Raw genomic sequence first — 19,219 nt, 5'->3', positions numbered from 1 at the left:
GCAGCAGGGTCTCCCCAGGTAGAGCCTGGGGTTCCTAAATAGATGCAGCATCCCTGGGTGAGAGAGACCATGCCTCCCCTGGGAGGAAATGCTGCAACTCCCCTACTTGACGTCATAGGAAACGAAGGATCAGAGAAGTTATATCTCTTCTCAAGGTTGCACAGCCTGTCGGTGGTGCAGGTTTCCATCTCCCTGTCCTCCTCTTCATCCATGAGTCCCCATCAGCCCCACGCCCCAAGGTGAAGGAGAGCTTAACCTAGCTCCAAGCTAACGTAAGTGAAAACAAAGTAAGAGACACACAGACAAAACTTCTAAGGTTCTTTTATTTGTTTTGAAAACAACCTCCACTCTTCATCTTTCACTGGAGTCCTGGCCTAGTGACAAGGAAGGCTGTTCTTCTCTGGCCTCTTTTGTAAGACAGGGGACAAACATCAATACTTTCCATCAGATCTCTGCCTCCAGACACCACTCCGGGGCACACCCGGCCAGGACTGGAGAGTAAAGGCATTGAGAACACGGGGCTCTGTCTCCGAGTTCCTCCTGGCTTGCATCTTTTCCTACGTCCTCCCTGAGACAACCGCTCCCATCCTGGGGGTGGTTGGGAGCTCTGCGTCCATCTCCCCATCCAGGGCTTCTGCTAAGCATACGGCCACATGCAGCCTGGTTTCCAGTCTGCGTCTCACCCAGGGAAGCGCCGCCCCATGGCCCCTGCTCGTTCCGAGTGCTTCCTCAAGAGCTCACCAGGTCCCAGTGCTGGCTCATGAGTGAGGACTCACATGGATTGACGACGACTTCCCTGCTAGTCTCAGTGCCGTCGCCAAACATGTCTGTGTCCAGGCAGAGGTGGGACGCCATGTGCTCGATGCGGGAGCCAGTCTTGGTCCATTGCTGGAGAGACGGAGAGGGGAGAGGACTAAGCGGGATTCTCCGACTAAGGCCCTGGGTCCTAGCAACAGTATCAGGAGTTCCAGTGTTAATCAGAAATGTTGACACCACAGGGCTAGGGTCACCCAGAGACTTGACTTCATGGTCTCAAGGAGGAAGAAAGCTGCAACTAATTGCCTTACCAGGTATTGTTGCTGGCTTTTTTTTTAAATCGGATTAGAAAAAGTAAAAGCAAAATCAATATGTTTGCTAGGAAAACTCATTAGAAGGCAATAACTTTCCAAGCACTGGGCCAGAAAATGTGAAGCAAGTTAGTCACAGAAGCAACGAAAGAAATGATCCACACTCGGTATCCACACTATCATGAAGTAGTAGGCGAGAGTGGCCGAGGAGAGGGAGGCGGGTGGTGAAGCAGGAGGGGTGGAAGGGCAGCTCCCTGGGCCTGAATCTCTGCTCCTCCAAAGAGCTTCAGCACGCGAGGGACCAAGCAGAGAGCGGGTCTTGCATGGCTGCATCCCACACCTCACCACACACGACAAGGAAGAAGGGGATGGACAGGTACGGGGGAACTACCGCCGACCAGGTGTCATGGATGGATGACCCAGTGGACTGCTTTAAACAGCGACCCTGTATGATGTACATCACCAGCCTCATTGCACAGAGGAGGAAACTGAGGCTCAGAGAGGTCCACTAACCTGCCAAGGGTCACACAGCTGGTGAGCCATAAAAATGGGCATTCCCACCAAACAAGACCCAGGTGGTGGGAAACTGGGTGAAGCCAACAACTTTGCCCCCACAGGAACCAGGCATGTCATGCATCCAGAGTGCTATGAACTTCGTGGGACGTCCTGCAAGAGCCCAAGCAAGGCCCCCGAAGGCAGAGGTTCGAGTCTTGCTTATCCGAGTGGCCCTGCAGCCTCTGTCCCAGCATGCTCTGGGATCCCGGTGGGCATCTGAGCAAGACTGGGCAGTACAGGACACACGTGCAAGCAGGGGTCCGAAGCGGTCAACAGGCTTTCACATGGCAGCTGATGGCTGCCTGGGCATCACGGATGGCACCAGAGTTCCGCTCCTCTCTCCTAGCCGGAAGGATGTCTTCTTTATCAACTCTCCCTCCTCTCTAGCCTCTCTCTTTCCTGCATACAGACTCAGACCTACACAGGCGGCCACCTCCCAGGGCGGACGCACTGAGCACTTACCTGTCTTTTATCTCCATTCTTGCAAAGGACAAGAACCACCGGGGCGCCAGGGAACAAGGTGATAACTGACAGGCACAGCTCCTCCTGCAGGATCTGCTGGGTGTAGGTGAAGGCCCAGATCTGGAGAGAAGAGGCCAGGCAGGGTCACCTCAGGGTGCTTGGAAGCCACCCTGGAGGGACACCACTGTGCCCACATGTGACAATTAGCACAGCTTGTTGTGAAGCACTGGGGCAGGGGTCCTAGAAGGACCCCACTGTCAACAGGTCACCTGGGAAGATGCCACTCAAGAGTCAGAGATGCTCAGGTCACACCTCCATGGAAGTCCTTGCCCCCAGTGAAGGGGACCAGCCTGGGGCAGGCAGGTCACCTCTGGGAGGCAAGGAACAATTCTGGGCTTGGGCAGGAGACTGAACGACACCCCAGCTAAGTGTCACGGCCTCCAGTTTTTCTGTTTCGATGCATGTCTCTTCCCCACACTTGACATTTAAAGCAGCCACCTGGCAGATGACCAGGGATCCCCCCACCCCCGGCAGTTGTCTTTAGAACATCTCTTCTTTGAAAAGACATCCACATTGGTGCCCTGAGAACATGAGAGCTCTGACAACAGGCAGACAGAGGGATGAAGTGAACGGGGAGGTGTTCTGATGGAGGGGTAGAAGAAGAGCAGGATGGAAAGAAGGAAGTCACAAGAAATGAAACTGTTCCAAGAAAGCGCATGCACACCGGTGCTCCAGGAGAAGCCAGCACTCGGCCCTGGGGCTCCTGCAGCTGGAGGAGCTGAGGAACTGGAAGGACAAGCAGAGATCTGGTGGCAGAGGGAAAGGGGCACTCAGTGAGGCTCACTATGAGAAATGAGCTCCAAGTGCTCAGACCAGAGAGCAACCAACAGCTGAAGCAGCCTGGGCCACTGCCTAGCTCTTAGATCAGGAGCAGGAATACTGGCACAAAAGCTGTCAAACTTGAACCTTCAGGAGGTTTATCCCCAGGTTGTAAACCAGGGATAGAATCTGCCCTTTGCCTTCATCACAGGATACAGAAGATTTGCGAATTGGATGCCCCGAGGGGAGCTGCAGAGTGGATCCCAGTAAGCGCTGTACCCCTCCTCTTCCATGACACCCCCACTGTCCAGCTGATGCTCTGTTGCCATAGCAGGCCACCGGTGCCAGGAAAAGACCTAGACCAGAAAGGATTCCTGGGGAGTAGGATGGACATAGAGACGAACAAAGACTGGCTGTGAACTGAAAATCTCTGAAGCCTGGGATGGGTCCATGGGGGTTCTTCATACTCCTCCAATGAGTTCTGTATCTATTCAAAGCTGTTTTATAATAAAAACATTAGGAAATGCATAATACTCCTCTGGCCTAGTGAACATCACCATCTTATGCGTACCATTTGCCTTCCTCCAGGGTCAGCTGAAAGGGGAAAACACCCACATGCACAGAGGTGACACCAGAACCACGACGATACAGCTACACCAGCTCACATTTCTTGAGCACTTACTGTGTACCAGGTGCTGTTCTGGGAGCTTTACACACGTTAACTTAATCATGCGACTCCAATCAGGTAGGTACTGTTATCATCCCCCTCTTATAGATGAGGAAGATAAAGTCAGAGAGGTCACCCTAAGTCAGTTACAGGAAGTGGCCCCTGCACCCACTCTCCCCAACATCTCTGCTGTTGCTGCTGCTGCTGGAATCATGTCTGGTTCCAGGGCTCTTTTATTCAACTTAATCTCTGGAGAAGATGTCTGTCTCTGAGAGTCCCTCTTCCAGGTTGTAAATATTAAAACTATAGATCAATTCCTCCTTGACAGCAGACAGCTGGCAGCAGATTCTTCCTCTTGGCCAGCTTCCAACAGCGGCCCCTCTGAGAAGGGAAACCAAGGTCACACCCCATGTCGGGGGCTGGGGAGGGGGGAGACCTGACATTGATGGGAACCGAGTGAGAAAATGAGTGGAGGCCTCCTCTCCGCAGACCCCACAACAGACCAGGGAACCTATGCGGCTCTGGCTCCCAGCCTGGGCTGCCCACTTTTACTTCCCACCTTGCCTCTGTCCCCACCGTGAACTCACAGCCTGCACCTCCCCACACGGTCACTCCCCTCTAAGGGGTCCCCTCGGGCCTGGGTGTGGGTACTAAGGCACAGTCCATCCTCTGCAACGGACCCAGGGAGAGAGATCCACGTGGGTCCTGAATCAGGTTCAGCAGTGGGTTCTAGGGTCCAAAACATTTGGGGAGAGTAATGAAGAAAGTGGACACAGGTCCTGGGTGTGAGCCCAGACAGCCCCTTGGCCAGTGGAGCGGGGAGAGAAGTGCCAGTGTTCGTGGACAGGGCTGCCCGGGGGCCATTTGCCTCGGCCCACGGTACAACTGGCCTCAGTGTTAGACTTCCGCATTGTCGGGCAATGAGGCTAAACACACAGTTAGCGATGTGGAAAGAAGACGAGGCTCGTCGCTCTGTCCTGTTACCTGACCACACAGCTTGCAGTGAACCATGAATTAGTGTTTTAAAAATAAACCCTGTAATTATCTTATGATCACTATAATACACCGGCTTTGTGTTTTTTTATGTTAAAAAAGTTAACTGATTAAACACAAAAACTTAACATATACCACAATTTCTGGAAACCCATTTTGGCATTTCTTTTTAAGTATCTTAGGGGCTTCAAAACCCAGAAATGCTGGGGATGGCAGGTGGGAGGGTGGGGAGAGGTGGTCCTTGTGCCCCAAGACAACCCCCATCCACAAATGCCTTTCGGGAAGGAACGCACATGATATACTGGGGGGCTGGGGGCTGAGCCAACCACCCCCCAGGGAGGTCAGACAGGGATCGAAGCCCTCACACCACACAGACTTTCCATTAGCTGGTGCTTTACTGGCAATCAGAATAATCCAGTCTTGCATTTCCCCAGAGGAGCGCAGCCGAGAGGAGAGAGGAGAGAACTTAACGGGAAGCCCAACACAGGAGCAGGCAGGACAGGAAGTGAAGAGAGGATGTCTGATTCCCATTCTGTGGCCTGTCTGGCTTCCCAGAATGGCCGGTGATGAATGGGCTTATTAAATGAATCTCAGAGTCAGAAATGAATTGGAGAAGGCAGTACTGGTGGCTCAGGCCAGCCTGGCCTTGATCGCCAAGCACTGACAGCTCCATCTGGGAGACTGGAGAAGTCCCAGCCCCCACCCCAGTGCACACAGACAGCTGTATCCATGGGAAGGCCCCAGAGGCCATCCTGGAGGCAGTGTGGGCCACCTTGCCCTGCTCCAGGACAGATGATGAGGGACTGAGGAGGAGGGCATCTCCTGGCCCTTGAACCGCTTTGCTCCTGCCCTGAAAGATGGGGACTGATAATGGGAAGGGTATGGTCCAAGCTGGACCATCTGCAGGCCTTCCATGCTCAGAGGAAGTCTCTGGAGCTGCCAGTGTGAGTGAAGATGGTAGTGCCTGTCAGTGGGGAGCAGACCTCTAATAAATGCCCATCTGGCCACAGTGTCCAGGCTGGGCTCACCATCCTGCATTGGATGGAGAAGCAGAGAGGAAAGAAGTTCTCATGAGGAGATACCTGAAGAAGCAAAGTGCTGAAGGAAGCAGGCAGGAAGCTAAGTCAGAGGCTCAGCCCAGGGTTTGACCCTAGAATGGTCCAGAGTCACCTCTAGCAGGTAAGAAGCAATAAGTCTAGGGTAGCATTTCTCAGCTCAGGTGCTTTCGCCCCCAGCCACCTACCCAGGAAACATTGCGCAGTGTCTGAAGGCATTTTTTGACTACTATGACTAGGTTGGGGACATTACTGGCTAGTAGGTGGGGACAGGGATGCTGTTAAACATTCTACAATGCACAGACAGTCCCTACAATGACGAATCGTCTAATACCAATGCCAATAGTGCTGTGGTTGAGAAACCCTAGCCTAGTCTAAGAGCTTGGTCTCTGGAGGCAGGTGGCCCGTGTCTGAACCCTGCTTTGGCATGACTCTCATATGACCTGGGTAGCCTTGGTCAATGTGTCTAAGCCTTGTTTACACCATCTGTGAAATGGGGGTACTGACATGGTTCTTGTGATTGTTCTGCAGGTGAAATAAGAAGATGCACGTGGAACACCGAGCCACGGGCCTGGTCCCTGGAGCAGAGTCTCTGTGAACAATGTTTTCGTGACACGTGGGAAGGAGGAGTGGTTGGGTGAAGACAGAGGAACATTCCCAAGTTGACAGAAGTTAGGAGGCTGTGTTTTCCTTTAGGCTGAGGTGCACCTCATTTTCTGCTGGTGGTATGTTTCCATTTCAAAAATTCCAAAGAATAAACAACAGGGAAGAAACAGAGGATGGGAGTCAGCCCTGCTGGCTGTTCTGTGATTAGGCAGCCACAATTAAGTCAATGCCGAGGGGTGCTCCTGTCCTAGATCGTCCACTTTCATTGTCTACGTGACCCTCACAGCCACTCTGGGAGGTAGATACGATTTGATGGGAGGGGGACTGAGGTCAATGGGTGCTCTGGGTAATGCCAGGAGCAGAGCCCAGGGTTGACTGTGAACGTGGGGTCCCCTCGGTGAGATGGGATCCGAACCTAGCACACCCAGGGCCATGGGTTGGCCTTGAACCTTAGGCCACACTGGGCATCACACTGGTCCATCAAACATGCCCTGGAAGCCCACTTCAGACAAGATGTTGGGCATGAACGGGTGGATTCAAGTGAACATTCAGTTTAGCTGACCTCTTGGTGCACCTGTATAGCTGTGGGATCCCCCGGATGCACTGATCGGCCGTGCTGGGTGGGGGAGATTCACCGCCCTCAAGGACAGAGCTCAGCCACGCCCAGGTTGGGGCCCTCTGACCACGGGAGGCTCTGGCACATGCCCGCTCCTTTAGTTGGCATCTTCACTAGACTCACTCTGGAGGCTTCATTTCCAGTCCATCCTGTCCTTTCCTCCCATGCTGTGAGAATACACCCAGTACATTCTGTGTTGGGCCCTGGAGTGACTGCCAGGGCAGGAATCCTGGCTCGCCTGTTTATGAACCCCCAAACCTGGATGAGTTACTTAACTCTGTGCCTTAGTCTCCTCGTCTGTGAAATGAAGGTAACAGCAGCCGCTTCCATGGAGGGTGATAATGTGCAGACATGTCCAGACGGTGCTGGCCAAGGACCAAGAGCTCAGTTACTGCCTGTTGGTTGCGATGGTGCAGGATGCCAACAGGAGAGATGGCCCTGGAGGTCTCCCTTTGGAAAACTGCCTTTGCTTTACCTCCCAGGAGACACATTTGAGAGGCAGTGGTACAGGGGCCACGCCCAAGGGTGTGCTGAGATAGCTGGGGAGGAAGGATGGTGTCAGGTCGGGAAGTGACTGCTGGCAGCCTGTCCCATGTGTAAACTCATGGAGAGGTACCAATGCAAGTGTGGGTTTGGGGGGAAGGGCTTTGATCTTCATCTCCAGGCCACCCAGCTGCCTGCTTGAATCCTTCACAAGCCAGTAGCCTGGACTGCTGGGCTTCCAGGTAGGAGGACACATTGAAAAGTTTTATGTTTTTTCCCATTTCTTTAAATTGGGATATGGTTAGATTGGTACATCTGTCTTCTTTCCATCCTTCACAAATATTTTTCTAGGGAATCCAATAAAATTGACAGGAAATTGATTACCCAGGAGGCTCCTGGGGGCTTCACATATTTACAAACTGATGGTGTATTTCTCTCACTTTCTACCCAAGGTACCAGGCTGCCACCATCTTGAATACACAGTCGGGTTAGCTATTTTGTTCCCAAGGTTGACAAATAAGCAAAGGAAGGTAAGGCAGGGTGAGAGGTGGATGGGGTTGGGGGTAGAGGAGTGTGGTAAGCCAGTGTTAGAGCCAGAGAATAGCCACGGTCTCCTCTCAACATCGTGGACACCCATGTGCCCAGGGACATGCCACCTGGGGAGTGAGTGACCAGCTGGAAGCAGAGTTCAAGGCCCCAGACCCCCATGCTCTGCTCACAAGTCAAGGACCCCAGGACCCACCACCCAAATGACCCGAGCCCAATTCAGGACCTGCATGGATCTCTCTCCCTGGGTCCATTCCAGAGGATAGACTGAGCCCCTAGTACCCACACCCAGGCCCTAAGGGGACTGTTTGGAGGGGAGTGACCACATGGTGAGATGCAGGCTGGGAGTTCACAGTGGGGACAGAGGTGAGGCGGGAAGAAAAGGGGGCAGCCCAGGCTGGAAGGCAGAGCCGTGTGTGTCCCCTGAGCTGGTGTGGAGTCTGCGGACAGTGGGCCTCCATTCACATTCCTGCTCAGCTCCCATCAACATCAGGTCTGCCCCCTCCCAGGTCCCTGACGTGGGGTGTGACCTTGGTTTCCTTCTCATAGGGGCTGCCACTGGAAACTAGCCAAGAGGAAGAACCTCATGCAAGCTATCTCCTGTCAAGGAGGAGCTGATCTCTAGTTTTAATATTTACAACCTGGAGGAGGGGCCTCAGAGACGGACATCTTCTCCTGAGATTCAATGGAATAAAAGGGCCTTGGAACCAGTTATGACTTGAGCCGTGGCAGCAGCAACATCACACACAGTGTGGAGGCCAGATTTTCAAATCCTGCCTTCCTCACTTCCTAGCATCTGACCTAGGGTCATCTCTCCAGACCTCAGTCTCATGATCCATAAAGTAAGGATAATATCTACTTAATTGGGTTTTTATGTCACGTTCTTGACATGGCCTCTCAGAGACAGAGAGGTGGGGGCAGGAGAGAAGGTGAGAGAGTCCAGGGTCTGAGGGGCAACACGACATCTCTGAATGGCCAAGGGGTAGGAGAAGCCAGAGATGTGGGAAGGGAGAGGAGGAAAGGAGGGTGAGTGCATTAGCAGGAGGGGTCGGGAAACAGGAAGACAGGTCAGGTGGTTTATGCAGGAAGGAAGAGCAGACACTGAAAGGAAGAGAAAGGTAACCTAAGTCAATCCCACAAGGGTGTACACTCCATGCACACACGGGCTTGAACACGCATACACCCAGAAACACACACATGCACCCCCAGGCACACACTTGGGGGACCAGTCTGGCTGAAATAACTATGTGGATTTCTCTTCATGGGTTCAACACCTTCAGAATACTTGGACAGGCACCCCAGGCCTGCTGTTGGCTGTGGGCCCCGCTAGGAGAGCTGTGTCTAACCCGGCTTAGTCCCACCCTGTACCCCAGCACGCAGCCTGGTGCCCAGGCCACCTTGCACACTTAGTAGGTGTCATCTGTTGATGAAAACTGAATATCTTCCTCACTCATGTGTTCTTTCCATATTCCAAATTCGAACTGCTGCCACACACACCCAACTGTTCTCTCCAAGGCAGAGAGGAGTGACAGCTTGGCAAGATGTTCTAGAAAAGAACTCTTTGCTCACTTGAAGACGGTTTCCGTGATAAGCCATAGTTTCCAACAGTGACAGCTCTTTCCTCTCCCCTTCCTCCCTCCACCGGAACGTCAGCCAGAAGAGGGACCCTTCCCTTCCAGTCAAATGAAGGCCTGGCAGCATCTTCTTTGGCCAGGTTATAGGGGTGGGGGGGCTCCCTCCTGAGACCCAGAGAGCCTGTGGCTACCCACTGCCACTTCTTATGCGACCAAAGACAGTAAGTGCCAGAAGAACCCCTACTCTGCTACAAACGGACAAAGCAAACTTCTGTTCCAGGGGAAGGGGGACAATGACATTCTGGCTGTTTGCAATCCCCCACGTGCAGGGCCCACACACAGAATCAGAAGAGAGCGATGTGCATTATCCCTCACACATTTTATAAAGTGCCACTGACAAGTGCTGTCATTCTCAGCCATGCTGCCACACTTCAAGCAGAGTTGACACCTCTGTCTCCGTCCCCCTTTCCTGTCTGACTCAGGCAGCCCCCTCCTGTGTCCTGCTGGAGCAGAGATGATTTTTGGAAAAATCTCAGCAATCTGGAGGCTGGGGGTGTGACACCTCAAGTGCCAGGCAGAGGCTGTGGGTTTTTGTGGCAGACACTGGGGAGCCACTGAAGGCTGCATGGAGATGGGGAACTATGGTCTGGTGACCACATGTTACTTGAGGCAGTGGCCATAATCTAACACGGCGGTTCCCAAGCAGAGTGGTCTTGTCCCCCAGGGGCCTTTGGTAAAGCCTGGGGACAGCTTTGATTGGCATGACTGGTGTGTGGGGGGGATGCTACTGACATCCAAGGCGCAGGGACCAGGGGAGCCGCTAGACAGCCTACAGCACACAGGATGGTTGCCATCACAGAGTGACCCAGCCCCAACTGTAAATAGTGCCTGAGGGCTGCTGATCGGGCATGAAGAAGTGAATACCTGGGCCAAGAACAGCTATTCTGAGGGGAGGAGGGCTGGGTCTTGCAGGAATAGGGGATGTGGGAGAAACAGGAGCCACGGGAGATGATGGACAGGACTGGAAACTCAGAGCCTGGGAAAGGTGACCACTCAGAGAGAATTAGCGGGATGGTGCAATGGCTGGGGAGCCTGATAGGTGCTTGGAGCCACCTGTTGGCTTGAGTTTCAGAGGGGTTTGTCATGGCCATGGACTGACTCGATCGCCCAGTGTTTGAGAGGGAGAGTCCAGGAGGGTCAGCTAAGCGTAAACCCTTCAGCCTCCATCCATCTCCTGGGCTTGCACAGCTCCTACTCCTGAGGATAAAACTCAACCTCTTCAGCTGGGAAAAGAGGCTGTGAGGTGTTTCTTCCTTATTCTCTGGCCTCACCTTCACAGCTCCCTCACATTCCACCCCTCTGACTATGTCTTGAAAGGCATCCTGCCTCCCAGGCCCAGGGCGTGGTACACGCTGGACTTCCCCGCCTGCCCTTTCTCCCCTTCCTGACCCCCGTGTTTCTACTCATCTCTGAGGACACCACTCCTGCTCAGGTCCTCTGGGAAGACTTCCTAACCCTCATGCAGAGGTTGGACACCCTCGCTCTGCAGTTCTACAGCATCATGGACCAAACTCTCTCCAGGGCAGAAACTAGATCGCAGTGGCTGCTGACTTGTTCCTTTCTGCATTAGATACCTTGAGGGGCCACCGATGCCCGCAATGTGGCCTTTCATCTGTGCATCTCCACAGTCAGCAGAGAATGTACATGTTTGTTGAGTGAATGAATGAATGAGTGAATTCACGGATGGGTGAAGGCACTGAATTTGTGAATCAATAAAACAGAGGAGGTTACTAAAGCTGAAAGCATGAATAAAATTTCCAAGAAACCACTCACAGAGAAAAGAACAGTGAATTGAGAACCTTGGTGAATATTCACCATAAGGGTATGAGAGCTGGGGAGAGGAGCTGGCAGTAAAAACAAGCGGCGGAAAGAACAGAAATGCAGGACAATTGGGATCATGCAGTGTCCCCAGAGCCAGGAGGCAAGTCACGAGATGGACAAGCTCTAATGCATCCAGCAGGCCAAGTGTTACAGAGGTTGAGACAGGCTGTGAATGTGCCAGTGACTTTTAAAAGAGCTCGATCCTCAGAGGGCAGATCACTGACCCACAGAGTATTGATGAATCAGCTAAGGCACAAGGAAACCTTTCTGAGAAGGGGCGCCTGAGGTCCCTCTGGACCTGGGGGAAGCAGGAGAGGCAGAAGTGGAGCCATGGCCTGCAGAGGGCAGAAGAGCGATGATCAAGGGACCTGCCCAGAGACCAGAATGGTAGATGACGGGGAAGGCCATACCACCGCTGATGTGACTGCCTGGAAGGCAGGGTTAGATCAGCAGGGAGACGCATAGAGCAGGTATTTCATCCTGGAGGCAGTGGCTTTTCAGTTTGCATCTCATACCTTTGAGGTGGCCGTGCTGCCCACTCTGCCTGATCCAGCTCACATTTACCACCAGCAGCTTGGGCATCCTCATTCAACTCCTGCTAATTTAATGGTTAATTCCTAGAGGTGGTAAGTTGCCTGGGGAGGCCTCTTTAAGAGAAAGTCCATGCATTTGGAAACCTAGCGGAGTGAACCCAGTCCCAGAGTGAGGGGCATTGTGCTTCTCGTGTTCTGCTGTAGAGCTCCAGGTACAACTAGACACCTGGTTCATGCAAAAGCAGGAAGCAGAGGCCAAGCACATTCATATGTTCAAGTATCCCCAGCCATTCAAGTAGTCCCAGGTTACCTTACCTGGGACTTGGCATCCTTGCCTTCGGTCTTGACACAGGGGCTTAACTTGAGGTTGGAGATCTCCTGGTCTTTCCGCTTCTGAGCCTCCAGGCACTTCTGCCTCTGTCGGATACTGCCCTTCTGGATGGAAGAGTCCTTGGGCACCCTAGAGGAAGGCCACAGGAGGGATGAGAATCCGCGGTTCTTAGGATTAACAGTAACACCAGCTGTCGGAGAGGTCGGGCAGTGTCTGGAAAATGGCAGGGGCACGTCGCCCTGGCTGTGTTACGATGACTTGTACTACTCAGGGCCTGAGGATGTGAGAGGTACCACTAGGAATGAGGCAGCAAGGAATGACTCAGGAGTCTGGAGCCTGGAATCAGTGAGTCCATGCCCTAAGGTCACACTCCAGAGCTCAAACCCCAGCAGCTGAGAAATACTGCTAGAAGCCAACCTCAATCCCTCATGCCACCAATGAATAAAATTCTCTCTCAGGTTTCTGGGATAAGTGGAGCCAACTGGTCTTTTCAGACCTCCATCTAGTTAAAAACCCTCATAGAGATGGCCACGGGAAGTCCCTTCTCCAAACCAAGTTAGCAGAGGATCTCTCTGAAGGCAGCAAAGGCTCAAAGCACAGGGCAGATACCTGAGTTCTGGGTAGACATTCTCCAGGTACCACTTGAAGCTCTGGCATTGCAGGTTCTTCCTCAGGTTCCGTCTGCTCTCGATGCTGGGGGCGGAAGAGGCGGGGAGACATGGAGACAAAACACAGCTGGTTGGAGGCAGGTACCAGCCACAGGGGCCCAGGGGCACCCACCCTCCAGGCTGGGAGGTGCCCCATGCAGCCCATGCCCACTCTCTGCACCCACAGCTCTCTGGAGGGTGCTGGAGAAATTAACAGAGAGATTTTGAGAGCCCCAGAGAGAGCTATGGAAACACTTGGCAATACCTCATAGTGGAGCGGTGATGTCACCAAAGATTTGTGCTTTTACTTGGAAATAGAATTTGGGGGTGTTTTTACTTTTCATTAAAAACAAAGCTACAAGAACATTTGGTGTATTGTTAATAATTCACTGCCAGGGCTCTGGGTCTACTTCCTCACAAATCCCTCTTCGGATTCTGCTCTTAAAATACCACCCTTACTTCCCCCACCCGCTACCCCCAATTCTGGCCAAGCCAGCCTCAAAGAATTCTCTTCTTTAGCTGGTTCTGGGCTTTGGCCATCACATATTTACCGAGTACCTAGTATGTGCTGGGCATTGTGCCCAAGAGGGACCTGATGGTGAGTTTTCAAGCAAGAGAGACAGGTAAAGAACCAGGTGCCCACAGCCCAGGGTGGATATGGGGTAGGTGTGCAGGGGCTGTGGGAGCATCTCAGGGGTGGCCCCTTGCTTGTTGGGTTGGTGGTGGTCGGGTGGTGATGTGGAAGCTGGAAGGAAAGTGAACATTGTCTAGACAAACCAGAAAGAGGGTAAAGTGGGGGCCCCTGGTAGTGGCAAGGGAACAGCAAAGAGAGATCAGTGCATGTGAAGAGGGAAGGGGTCTATTGGCGGTAGCAGTGGTGCAGGTTAGAATGTGTTGGGGCGGGGGGCATGGGAGAGGGGAGGTGAGTCAGAGGAGAGGTGAACGTGCAGTCAAAAAGGTCCTGTGAAATACCAAGGAGGAGCTTGGCCTTTATTTTCAGGGCAATGGGCTGCCATGGATGGGTTTGAAACAGAGTACAATGTGGCAGTATTATTCCTTTAAGAGCATCTACTGATGGTGCCAAAGAATTGATGTTTTTGAACTGTAGTGCTGAAAAAGACTCTTGAGAGTCCCTTAGAATACAAGGAGATCAAACCAGCCAATCCTAAAGGAAATCAGCCCTGAATATTCATTGGAAGGCCTGATGCTGAAGCTGAAGCTCTAATACTTTGGCCACCTGATGCAAAGAAATGACTCACAGAAAAGACCCTGGTGCTGGGAAAGATTGAGGGCAGGAGGAGAAGGGGACGACAGGATGAGATGGTTGGATGGTATCACCAACTCAACAGACATGAGTTTGAGTGAACTCTGGGAGATAATGAAGGACAGGGAATCTGGGTGTGCTATAGTCCGTGGGGTCTCAAAGAGCTGGACACGACTGAGCAACTGAACAACAATAGCAACTGAAGGTAAATGAGTTTGGTGCCCAAAGCTGGAAGAGCAGTTAGGCACCAGGTCAAAACCTGGTGCCGACCATGCTTTCTGGCAGGGGAGTAGGGTGGGATGGGAGAGAGGGACAGGTTTCATTCTCTCTCCTTTTCCACCAGTACACCTGATTTCCACATACGCCCTGTTCTTCCTGGGCAACCACACAGAACCAGCCCTGCTTTCTCAAGCCTCGCCTCCTTCCACCCCAAAGACTGGACTGGGCACCCTCATCATACTGGAACTTCTTATACAGCATTTACTGCATCTCCTCACCAGACGCTAAGCAACATGAGGACAGGAATGACATCACTTGAAAAAGCCTAAATGTTCAGTATTTGCAAGAATCCAGATGATCAGTGTATGAGTGAGGCAGGACCTCTGGGACTTGGTGATAGTTTAGGTGTGGGAGGATGGGGAGGGAGAAATCAAGGTTGACACTCAAGATTTCTGGTTTGACAACAGGATGCATGGAAGAGCTAAGGTGGGGAATATGGTGGAAAGGAACAAGTTTAGGAGCAAACAGGAAGAGTTCAGTTAGAATTTGTTGAGTCAGAGGAGCCTGGGAGGCATCCAGGCAGAGATGTCCAGCTGCTATTCGGACATAAGGACTGGAGCTCAGGAGAGGTGCAAGATGTGTTTAATCATTCAGTTGTGCCCAACTCTGCAACCTCATAGACTGTAGCCCACCAGGCTCCTCTGTCCATGGGATTCTTTTAGGCAAGAATAAATGGTTGGTTGGGTTGTCATTTCCCTCTCTAAGGACTTGAGTTCAGAGGCGAGGTGGTGCAGGAAAGGATGGAAACGTGCTTATCGGCAGCACAGAGGTGGCTGATGTAAGACAAGGGTTTATGACAGGTCCTCTGGGAAGACCAACATACAAGGGTGGGCAGAGGAACCTAAGCCTGCAGAGTGGGCAGAGAGGGTGCAGCTTGCATCTCCGGATGAGAGCCAAGACTTCAGTTCTAGAAACCGAGATCAGAGGGGTGCCTAAAGGGGTTTGGGTGGGAGAAGACTCATATCAATAGAGTAATCGAGGAAGGTAAGGGCCCTAGGGGGCCATGGGTGGGCCAGGTGGGAGTGATTGTAGGGGATGGAGGCCATGGCCTCAGCTCACAGTCAGAAGAAGGGAAATGGGGAGCCACAAACAGCGATGTAGGCAGCTCTTTCATGAAGCTTGGCTCTGAAGGAACAGAAGAGAGGTTGTAGGTGATGAGCAACGTTGGCTTGAGGGAGAGTTCTTATAGTTTGTTTTCTTTCCTTCTCTTTTTTATTTTTTAAAACATATGTAAGATACAGAATAAATTTAAATACTAAGGGGAACCATGCAATAGAGAAGAGAGTTGGGTGATCAGGGAGCGTGAAGGCACAGGGCAGGCCAAGTCCCCTGGAACAGGGGCTCCCACACTGTCTGCAGGTTAGAGTCACCTAGTTGGGGGGGCAGGGCATCTTTTACAAATTCTACAGCCCAGGACACAGCCCAGACTTAATCCACTCTCTGGGGCTGGAATAGAGGCAGCAGCAGTTTTTGAAGCTCCTCAGGTGACTGAGACGTGCAGAGAGTCTGGAAACCATCACCCTGGAATTCTGCTCCTTGAGTTGAGGTCCTCAGACCAGCACCACCAGCACCACCTGGGGCTCGTAGAAATGCACACCTACTGAACCAACATCCACACTGTAACAAGATCCCCCGGAGATCTGTGTGCACATTAAAGTTTGAGAAGCTGAGAGGCAGGCGGAGATGAATCCAGGCAGTGGGAACCCGATCAGTGCTGATTTATGAATGAATGCAGGAGAGTAGAGCGCATCTGGGGAACAGGTAGAGGGCTGGCCTGCCACAGCGGGAGGCACCCCTTATCCTTCCAGATAAAAGAGACAGGGGGATAGTGCAGGTACAGGGTGGTCGGGCTCAGGAAGCTGGTGCTGTCTATTTCATCTATAAAACAGAGGTGTCATGTGCTGTGAGTGAAAGCAGGGCGGACTCCGCAGCTGGAGAAAATGGAAAAGGTACAAATGAAGATTGAAGGAAAATGCCGGCCAGGCAAGGGGGCAGGATTAAGAGGCCCACTGAGGGCCTCCCTGAGCCGGATGGCCACAGAGGCTTAGCAGCACCAGCTGATACTCCCAGAGCGGTTCAGCAGCCTGCCCACAGGGAGGAAAAGGCACAAAGTCAGGTTCACCCAAGGTCAAGAGGGAGGCCTGGGAGGGCGGGTAGATGCCCAACATGGCAAGAGATTCAAGGACAACATCTTTTAAGCACTCTGCTTACGCAAGAAAGTCAAACCCAAGCTGGAGAAAGGAAGGCAGTGAAGAAAGGAGGGGTGGACAGACATGGCCAATGAACCGGAAGTTAGCTGAGGACTCAGAATAAACACTGTGGGAGGCTCTGAGGAGAAGCGGAGACCAGCGTGGGTTTTCAGTTTCAGAAATGCAAACACTTTGGCAGGCTCGTGATTTAATCCACCTGGGAGTGACGGGCTCGATCGATGGAGTGTAGGCCGCAAACATGCCATCTGCTCCACAGCCTTAGTGCGACTGAGGGACATCAGATGACAAAAGCCACCAGTTGCCCCCTCTCAAAAAAGATGAATATGACATCAATCAAGTTGCATTTTTCTCTACTCAAACCAGCCCTGAGTCAGGGAATGCAACATCACAAAGTTTGGGGATCAGACAGGTGTGATTTGAGCTTCTCCTCCTATAATGGTGTGATCCATGGCAAGTACCTGAAGATGTAGAAGCCTCAGGCTTCTTATCTGTAAAACAGGGGTAATTATACCCATTTCTCAGTTTGCAGAGGACTAATGAGGCATCTCATGAAATGGCATCTGGCCCTTAACTCCTCTCCCTGTGCTCTTCTACCCCCATGAAGCTGGAGCCCTGCTCTAGAGGAGGTCTACACAGTACTGTTCTTCATAAAAAGAGGAGGATTTAGGCTTCAGCAGCTGAGGAGGAGGAGGAGGGAACTCTAATCTAGAGGGAGCAGCACTGCTTAGCCCAGCATGCCACCTTTCTGTAAAAAGCTGGAAACACCAGTCCACTGCACAGGGCATGGCTCTATCCACTGAGTGGATGGTCCAGGCTGCCAGGGTCTCCCACAGGCGTGGGCCGGGGCCCTGTACCCAGGACTAGGCAGGAGCAAGAAGGCACAGGAAGGCAGAACAGGCCCAGCCCCGGCCCCGGCCCTGGTGGCCGGTGAGCTGTGGCTCTGGGCTGTCTGCACAAACCAACCAGGGGAGACACTCACTTGCCAAAGGGCCTCTCCAGGGCGAATGGCCGGGAAGCATAATAGTACTGCTTGTACTCATCCATCCACACTTCAGCTGTCCGCTTGGTGTTCCTGGAAAGACAAGGGGTGTCACGGATGGGCTGTCTGAGAGGACTGGGGATGTACCCAGCTAAAATACACACATGTGATAAGTGGGCAGTGTCGCCCGCACGGGGGCCACCACGGTTCAGTAACTTTATTCTCCCCAGGGTGCTGAGCCCACCAATCTCCAAAGGGGCCTCTCCCCCAAGACACAGGATTTTAGTAGTCACGACATACTCTCTTCCCAAAAGGCACAGACCAGAGAAATTATACCAGAAATTGAACTTCCCATGGCTCTCAGAAAAAGAGAAAAAAGCCAAGAGAATCTGGTGTGTCCCTTTGGTGCCAGTACAAGAGGGGAGAGTGTTGATCATCTCATCTCTGGCCATCCATGGGCTCCTGTTCTAGAACTCTCCCCATCAGCAAAGGGCGTGGCTCTCCAAGGGGGAAGCCAGTCACGCATGAGATTTGCACAGGCCATGTGATTAGCTTGGCGCAGGTATAAAGAATGAAGTAACCAAGCCATCTTGGTCAAATGTTTGCCAGGATTCTGAAGTTTTTTTAAAAAAAATTAGCTATCTGCTGTGAGTCTGACCCCAAAGGTCACAGAAAAAGAGACAGACGTGGAGGATGTTGTCACTCAGCTGTCTGGGACACCAGGGTACCAGGAAGAGAAGACACGGGAGAAAAATCAGAAGCCTAAGCAGCACCTCCCAAGGCCTGAGTACATGGACTCGGGGGTGTCACCAAGAGGGCATGGCCTGCCCTTCAAGCCCGTGGACCTGAAGGAGTTTTGCACATGCAGTCAGCTCTTGGTGCACTGAAGACAGCTCCTTGCCGGCTCCCTCCATTGGCCCAATCATAGCACACTGGACGCTGCCAAGACCACACTGCCCCGTTCCCCCTTAACTCCATTGGTGGCATGCAGGGCCCAGTCCCAAATGCAAGGAGCTTTCTAGAGCCCACGGCTCTGCCCCCCACTCCCCAGCTGGCCCCCGCTCCACATCATAGCCCCTTGACTTTCCTGCACCAGGCATCCCAGCTCACCTTTCCCTGTCAAGACCCCGAGCCCAGGCAGCCCTGCCTTTGTTCCAGTCCCTGCTAAGGGGGTTCTCATGACCCTACCCTGCCCAGCATGAGATCAGCTTCCTCACTGGTCAAGCCTACAGCTCCCCTACACCTGTCCACACCCACACCTGTCCACACGTGTGAGTAACCAAGGATGAGAGAACCCAGAAGAAAACACTGCAGGGGAAGAAAAACACTCAAAGAGGTGCTCTGTTCCTCCCTCCCCAAAATGGACCAAATGAGAGGGCAAAAAAAAGGCAAAGGAGGAATAAATGGGGAGTGAAGTTGTCAAGTGACAAGAGGATTAGACAGAAGGGGAGAAGAAGCTGGAGGAAAAGATGAGCAGAAGGAGAAAAGGAGGTACAGAATTCTTTTTAAAGGAGAGGAAAAAGGTTGAAGGAGAAGAAATCATGAAAAGGAGACAGGTGTATGGAGGGAGCAAGAATAAGCAAGTGGGCATCGCTGGGTCACTGAGATCTCCTGATCTCTGTCCTGTCCCTGGGCAGGAAGTGACGAGCCCC

The 19,219-nt window shown here is 52.5% G+C and overlaps 1 protein-coding gene across 1 annotated transcript in view; it reads right to left on the bottom strand.

The window, feature by feature from the left end:
* Positions 1–305: 305 nt before the first annotated feature.
* The window catches only part of GALNT14 (polypeptide N-acetylgalactosaminyltransferase 14), a 222,147-nt gene continuing 203,233 nt past the window's right edge, over positions 306–19,219 (bottom strand). Inside the window, exons 11-15 of the mRNA XM_043469013.1 lie at positions 17,568–17,660; positions 12,798–12,881; positions 12,173–12,317; positions 2,085–2,204; positions 306–888 (exon numbers count right to left, since the gene is read on the bottom strand). Coding sequence (XP_043324948.1) covers positions 730–888; positions 2,085–2,204; positions 12,173–12,317; positions 12,798–12,881; positions 17,568–17,660 — 601 coding nt within the window. The 3' untranslated portion in view covers positions 306–729. The remainder of the gene's footprint in view (positions 889–2,084; positions 2,205–12,172; positions 12,318–12,797; positions 12,882–17,567; positions 17,661–19,219) is intronic.

Source organism: Cervus canadensis, chromosome 5 (assembly GCF_019320065.1).
Source record: "Cervus canadensis isolate Bull #8, Minnesota chromosome 5, ASM1932006v1, whole genome shotgun sequence".
Classification (NCBI taxonomy): domain Eukaryota; kingdom Metazoa; phylum Chordata; class Mammalia; order Artiodactyla; family Cervidae; genus Cervus; species Cervus canadensis.
Note: the sequence above shows the minus strand (reverse complement) of the source record. Positions and strands in the feature narration are given on the sequence as shown.